The sequence below is a fragment of the Suricata suricatta genome, chromosome 3 (genome assembly GCF_006229205.1).
Source record: "Suricata suricatta isolate VVHF042 chromosome 3, meerkat_22Aug2017_6uvM2_HiC, whole genome shotgun sequence".
In the NCBI taxonomy this organism is placed as follows: domain Eukaryota; kingdom Metazoa; phylum Chordata; class Mammalia; order Carnivora; family Herpestidae; genus Suricata; species Suricata suricatta.
In genome coordinates, this window is record NC_043702.1 from 108,483,565 (window position 1) to 108,491,340 (window position 7,776).

At 49.1% G+C, this 7,776-nt stretch overlaps 1 protein-coding gene across 1 annotated transcript in view; it reads right to left on the reverse strand.

Moving 5' to 3' along the window:
• Positions 1-7,691, reverse strand: part of ARHGEF4 (Rho guanine nucleotide exchange factor 4) — a 192,963-nt gene extending 185,272 nt beyond the window's left edge. Inside the window, exon 1 of the mRNA XM_029934811.1 lies at positions 7,630-7,691. Coding sequence (XP_029790671.1) covers positions 7,630-7,668 — 39 coding nt within the window. The 5' untranslated portion in view covers positions 7,669-7,691. The remainder of the gene's footprint in view (positions 1-7,629) is intronic.
• Between the last annotated feature and the right edge of the window lie 85 nt (positions 7,692-7,776).

A 7,776-nucleotide genomic window follows, 5' to 3' on the forward strand; every position in this document is an offset into this window, starting at 1 on the left:
CAGTGGAGTCACCCCAGAGCCTAGATGCCAGTTCCTAGGGCTCTGCCCTGAATTCTGACCCACTTGGTCTGCATATAGCCAGTGGTTCTGACCTGCAACGGTGGCCAAGGAAGAATACAGCCTCAGGTAACTAGGATTGTTTTCGTGTTAGTGTTTGTGATATGTCATATATCAGAGTAAGATGGAAAAACTGGGAATTTGAGGGAAGAGGAAATTACACTGTGTGGTCATGGGGTCTTCTAAGAACAGTGAAAACCAGAAATAGCAGTAAGGAAACCCTTAATAAAGGTACATCTAAATGAACATGTGTGGAGGTGTGAGAGACAATTACAAGCCAGTGAGATCCTATTACTGAAGAAGGCTGAACTGCAGCATAGAAAAGGGGCCCAAGGAGGGTGGAGAGCCATCCAAGGAAGACTTCCTGAAGGTGACACTGAATCCTGAGAGAGAGATGGGGCAGGGAAGCTCCAAGAGGCTGGTGCAGTGTGGAGGCACCCTGAGGCAGGGCCCCTGTGAGTGTGTGGGAGCCAATGAATGACCTGTGATATACCTGTGGTCACCAGATGGGAGGGTACAGGGCCTCACAGGTAGAACCACCTACACCCCCAGATGGTTCAGACTAAGTAACTTAGGAAGGTTCAGGAGCCAGGCATGGGGCCAGAACCACCAATATCAGTTAAACCTCACATCCTTACAATGGGCAAGAGAGAGTCTGCCACTGCAGATATGTAGAAACCACAAAAGGACTCTCAAAAGACAGAGCACAGGTTTGCTACCCAGTTCCACCAGGCAAACAAAACATCCAGGGGCAGTAAGCCCTACATGAGACCAAGAGCAAATTCAAACCCTCCCTGGGATTATTAGACAAGTGGCTGAAGTCTCACAGTGGCTGAGTCTGCAGTAAGTAGTAGAGGGTTGTCACTGCCCACAGTTAAGGGGAGGCCAGGAACTCAGAGTCGGGGAGCCTGGGCCACCCCACACATGGAGTTTGGAGAATGTTGCAGGAGTTCATGTCTCCAGAAACATCCACCCTGGCCTATGTGCTCAGGCCCTCTGGATTAAAGGGCCCCTCTTACTGGCAGAGGTTTTCTGCAGTTAATTCATTCACAGGATACACTCACACTTCCAAAGACACACTATGCTTCAAGCCCTAGTCCTGCCCTCTCAAAGTCTACAGTGTAGGGGGAGAAAACAGGACCCAGAATATGGAAGTACTCAAAGAATGTGTTAAATGGCTGAGTGGAGGCGATCTTGTCATGGTTGCCTCCCAAGTTGGCAGAGGTAGCAGAGTGAGGGGCTAGAACAAAAGGTGGGAACCATGCCCAAGACCTCTGGTTTATTGCCACAGCTGTGGCTCATGAAGGACAGTGTGGGAGAGCAGGCCCCAGGGAGGGGAACAGCCCTGGGTCTCTGAGGAGTGGAGGGGAAACAGCAGCCCTGGGGAGGTACTGAGAGCCTCCTGGCAGGCAGCTGGTCCCCATACCTGATCTGTTCTGTCCATCTACCCTCTCCTTTCTGCCATCCTGTGGGACAAGCTTCTTTAGGATTCAAGGGGACAGCCTCTCCATGACCTCTCTCATAGGATAGGGTTTCTGTGTCCTCAGGTACCTGCTATGACCTTTACTGAGAAAAATTCAAACATGTGGGTGACCTGGGGCTTAAACTCCACTATCCCCAAAGCTGGGAGGCTAAGTGAGTTCTGGTGGGACTTTCCCTTAATTGCACACCATGAGGGGGTATTTTCTGCTTTCCTGCTCAGCATTTCAACAGTAGCCATGATTGGGAGGGAGGGGATCCGAAGAGAAATCAGAAACTGGGGCCTATCCATCTCAGAAATAGAAAGATATCCTCTCTTTCTACTTTTCAAAGGGAAGCTCAGCTAAGCTCCAGCCAGGAACTTGGATCCTGAAGACAGAGCTAAAAGTCTACAAGAGGGAGCTAGACAGTATCTTTAGTGAGGATCAGTAAAGTGTCCCCCAGAGGCATCCTAAGCAGCTGGCTCACCTAGATGGACCTAACGTGCTTTGCCTCTCTAGATCCCTGCCAAGGTTGGGTCCTGTGAACTATCCCACACCTGGCCAAGACAGTTCTTTTCACTTGACTGAAGTCCATTTCTGTCTTTTGTAACCAGGAGCCTTCACTAGTAAAAGAAATTGCTACCAAGATGATTTCAGATAACAGACCCATGAGGAAAGGGGAAAAGAGTGTCTGAGATTGGTTATTCCACCTGATTTGTGACAAAGGCAGTTAAAGTATATTAGGAATTAGTTATGGAACTCTGGCATCTCATTACATGCATGGGAAATCCCTAATGAAATAAGTGTGGCCAAATGTCCACTAGGAGCTTTTTGGGGGAAAAGTGACTCTTACAACAAAACCTGAGAAAAAGGCATGAAGAATTCAAGTACTATGGGGTGTACTTCTTTCTTCTAACTGTTCTGGCCAGCTTAATGAGAGAATAACAAAGTCAAGTCCCTGAGCTCCTAGGGATGCCTTATGACTCTATATGAGGAGTCTCTTTCTGCAGTCACAGGCCTGAGACATCCCTAAACCAAAAGAAGTCTGATTCTACCCATTTATGGGTTGTTGAATTAATAAAGGCAGCTGAATGGATTGCTTCCCCACTCCTTGAGTGAAAGAGTGTCATTTAGGGAAAAAATGTTACTCCTTGTCCTAGAAGTGGGGCTCTGTGAGGGAATTCATAAATCCAGAGTCCTTGCTCCTCTCTCTGGCTGCTTCAACAGCCTTTTCACACCCATTCTAGAAACCTAGCCCAGCTCTCCTCATGTCCACCCCTTTTCCCTTCCCTGCCTTCCCTGAGATTTGACAAAGTAGAGTCAGATCTCAGCATGGCCATGGAAATCATCATAAAGTCAAACTATAGAGGAAAATGTTCATGTTTCAGAAAATTATGATTTTGCTAACATATACTGACAAGAAGCTGAGGAGACTGGTAGAAATGGATATTGGGATTATCTGACCAAGGAGGTAAGAAAAACATTCTGGGACAGGATGAATATGTTGACATGGGAATGCCTACCCATTCTGGAGTCAATGCAAAGCTCCAAGAGCCAGCCTGTGTTCCAGCAGGTAATGTGTTGGTTGACTAAACAAACCCATGAAATGAAACTAAACAGCCAGAACGTCCTTAAAAAAATCCAAATATCTGAAGGAATAGAGTGTTGGAATAGATTTATCAAGAGCGACCTGCTTACCACTCCCTAACTATTTCTCCTGGAGGACCAAAAAGGCATGCCCTACCTCCAAGGCACAGAAAACTACTCTGGCAAAGAGAATGTCAACATCTTAGAAAACTACCATAAACACTGTTTTCTACCAGCTGGCAATGCTGATGAGAGATGCTACTTTGGGTGAGAATTCTATAGATGCGATGGCAGGAGCTGACACGAGAAGGAAGAGAAGCAGTATTTAAGTGTCATAAGCCAAAGTAATATCAGAATTTTTTGATGCCAGGGGTTCTTTGTCATTGAGTAATCAATCATGGAGCTGCCAGGACTGAAATGGATGGGCAACACAAATAGACTCATATTGTATTTGTGTAATATTGATAAACATGTTTAAAAAATTTAAACTAGGTCTGGTAAACAGAAGGCTCCCTGAGTGTCTTCAACAGTGTCTGGCAGAAAGTAGGTGATCAATAAATGTTCACTGAGTAAACTCCACTGCCTCTTCACTAATTCTCCTACTTGAATCAATAGATCCAAAGTTCTTCAATGAGGGGGAGGTGGTTACTTGCAAAATCATTCTAAGCACATACTGTGAGTCTTCTAAAGGCTCCTATATGGAGAAAAACTTAGGCCTTTCAGGGATTACTGAACACTAGCTCACAGCAAACATTAATTCCTGGAAGCTCACCAACAGAAATGAGGGCCCATAAGAGGTAGGAGGCATGTAAGGTCATAAATGGAGACTTTCAGTACATCCAACCTCATAGCAGTCCACTGGGATCCTGAATCTATCCTATGGTGATTCCCCAGTAGGCAGAGACATGCTCAGTTCCTGGTAGAAACTCCACCCTGGTTCATTCATCCACAATGTGGAGACTTTTGTGGTAGGAAATGCTTACCAGAAGCATCTGGAAAACCCTCTCTCCTCCAAAATAGGGCATCATAAACAAAACTCAATATCTGGTGGGTAAGAAATCTCCAACCAGGAGTGGAGATCCCTACTGCATCCCTACTCAACTTCCCAGCTTGGATTGTGTAGAATACGTGAGACCTTGAAGAATATCAGTGTGCTGTTTTAGGCTTAATTGTGACTGTTCTATGCTGTCCTACAAATGATCTTCTTAAATGGAACATATCTATTATGGTCCTCGACCAATGACTTGGTGAAAACTGTGCCTGTGTGTGTGCACGTACGAGTGTATAAGTTAACATATAAGGATCTTAACAGAAGTAGGTTGCTTAACATCTTAACACATAAGAATCAACAGAATTAGGTTGCTTTCCCCAAGACAGGGACAGTAACAAAACTTCACCACCTGTCTCAGGGCTTCAGCAGCTCACTGATTCTGTATCACCATTTAGTTAGCAGGAACCCTGACCTTTCTACCTCAAAGGACCTTATGCTGGTCTACCACATCACACCGATAGGGCTTAGAGAAGAGCAAGTGGGAAGGTACTCTACTGTGCACCAGAGTGTGGGACCTAAATTCCATGAAAACAGAAGGACTTTCCACTTTGGTGAAGGTTCCAGGCTGGCAGTAGAGGTATCCAGTTGTTTGAACATTTTGGAACAGTCCTTTAAAAACAAAAGAAAAGAGTACCTGGATGGCTCAGTTGGTTAAGCATCCAACACTTGATTTCGGCTCAGGTCATGATCTCATGTCTCATGAGACTGAGCTCCTCGTTGGGCTCCACGCTGATAGCATGCAGAGTCCGCTTGGGATTCTCTCCCTTTCTCTCTGCTCCTCCCCCACTCGTGCACATGTGCACACTCTGTTTCAGTCCTTCTCTCTCAAAATAAATAAACATTTAAAAAAAGCAATAGACATGTTGCTAGACATTGGCCCCCTACCAGGAAGGAAGATTTCACAATGCTTGGTGGGCCTGTGGAGTTTTGAAGCAACATATTTCCTCCTTGGGTGTGCTTCTTCCATTCATTTGCTGGGTGATCCCAAAGGCAGTGAGCTTTGTGTGGAACATAAGCAAGTTCAGGGTGTCTGGTCTGCCTGTACTGCGAGTTGTCACACCCTGTGGACCTCACAACATAAGAGTGCCCACAGCAGAAATGGACACTGTGTAGAGTCCTGAGCGAGTTGCATCAGAACTGTTACCTGGGGCCTGGGGATTGAGGGACTGTTTTATTGTTTAAAAATTTTTTTATGTTTTTAATTTATTTTTGAGAGACAGAGGGAGACAGCATGAACTGGGGAGGCTCAGAAAGAGAGGGAGGTACAGAATCTGAAGCAGGCTCCAGGCTCTGAGCTAGCTGTTAGTACAGAGCCCGACGCGGGGCTTGAACTCACGAACCATGAGATCATGACCTGAGCCCAAGTTGGACACTCAACCGACTGAGCCACCCAGGTGCCCCTGAGGGACTGTTTTTGCCCTAGGTCTTGGTGGAGCCTATCTGTGTCTCTGCTACCATAGTCTGACTGAGACCCAAGGATCTGAGTTTCCTAGGACAAAACAGTGTTCTTGATCAACCAACAATCAAGTCAGGTATCCACCAAGAAGGCCCAGGCCCAGGAGGGATCAAGAGGTGACTTGAACAGGTGATTCCCTTCACTTCCTGCACCTGTGGCTTCATAGAGCATTCTCTATGGCCAGTGTCTGAGGAAGAACATGTGTGAACTGTGTTTACAGGTGGCTCTGCAAGATATACCTGCACAGCCAGAAGTGGACTGTAATGGCATTCAGGGCCCCCCCGCCCAAGGGTGGCTCTGAAGGACTGCAGAGAGAGAAATTCTCTGAGAGGTACATCTGATCATCCCCATATGTGTACAGAGAGAGGCCTGAGGAATCTCAGCACCTCCAGGGACCTGAGGATAGGCACTGGGGTCTGGGGACACAGAGAGATAGAAAGGCTTCTCGGGTCAGGCTGGGAATGTGAGACAGTGTGTCCCTTGAGGATACCTTCCCAAAGGTCCCCCTTCAAGGAGGGTCCCAGTCAGCAGATGGGCAAGGCAGTTGTCCTGAGATATCTGTCGACGTCTTCCCCAGCCACAACTGTCTGCTCTGTGAGCTTCTGTGGCCAGCTAGGCTTCTCAGATTCTGCCTGCCCAACTTCCCCTCCAAGTGACCTACTGCTGCTACTGCCATAGATGGGGAAGAATCAGGTCCCATGCTCACCTTTCTATAAAAACATGCACATTTTGTAATAAGATCCTTTCATCCACCCTGCAAGGTGTAGAATTATCATTCATATTTTTGAAATGGGAAAATTAAAGACCAAAGTGGTTAAATGATTGTCCCAAGATTGTATACCCTGTCAATGACAGTCAGAATTCAAAGAGTGGATCTGTGTGCTCAGGGCCACAACTCTGACACCAGCCAGGCTTCTATGTTCTCCTAAGGCATCTCCTAACTGAAGTGAGTATGCCACAAGCCTGAAAGACTCCATCCCTCTCCCCCACTCAGTATATAAACAAGTCATTACTCCCAGGGATGTAAGCAGATCCACAGGCTACTCCACAGTGGCTGAGGAACAGGCTGTGGGAAGGCTCCTGCAGGTCCAGCTCTGGGCCATCCAGTTGCCACTCTCCCCAGAGTTCTCAGAGCCAGAGAATTTAACCTATCCCTTTGGTCTGCACCCCAAAGACAAAGTGGCTCCCAAGCTAAGCAGAGCCACTACCCCCACCATAGACAGCCCCATGATTTGCCCTGGGTCCACTCACAGCCGCCCACTCCTTGGGCTGTCACTTTGGCAGTACTCCCCTTCTTCTTTTACATGCAGTTGCTTTGGCAGTCAGAGCCATCCCCATCCCGCCTCCCTCCCACCCGCCTCCCACCTTGCTCACCTGGGGAGGTGGAGCTTGGCAATCCGCAGATGCCCCCCAGTCTGACAGTGCCCTGGAGTCTACTGCTTACTTTGGGGCTCCCACTAGGGGCAGGAAAGGTAGAGATACCCAGATGAGTGGGTTCCCATGGGCTACTTGTGAATAGTCCGGGACTTTGGGCTTGGGGAGAGTCAGGTTCCTGTTCTCCTCCAGCTTAGACACACCTTACTCAAAATGGTGCCCCAACCTTGTTGGTTACCTTCCCTCGATACCCTCGGGACTGCTAATCGAGGTAATAACATCAAAAACTTCCTGGGTGCCTACTGGATCAGGCACCAGCCGTCCTTCCTAGAATCGGCGCTCCTACGCAGCCGAGGGGCCCAGGCTGCCAAGTGCCCCGCGTGCGGAAGGCCAATAGGTGCCCAGGAAGCCGGCACCGGGCGGTCGTCCTCGCCGAGGCTGGTCCAGGCAAGCCTCCGACACAGCGCCTCTCCTCCCCTGTGGTTGGGGCGGCCACACTCTCTGTATTCCGGTCCGCACGTCCGAATGCTGGGGGAGGCCAGGCGAGCCCGGGGTGCCTGCGCCCGCCCGGTGCCCAGCAGCCAGCCGAGGGCGCAGCGCGGTGCTCCGGCTCTCTCCGCGCGCGCCAGGACGCCGCCTCTCACCTTGAAAAAGCTCCGGAGGAAGTGCAGGACGCTGAGCATGGTGGCCCGCAGGTCGGGGCCCCAGAGCCCGCCGGCCGGCCTGGGAGCTGCGCTGCCTAGCCCGCGCTCCCGGAACGCCAGCCCCGGCCCCGCCCCGGTGCTCGTCCC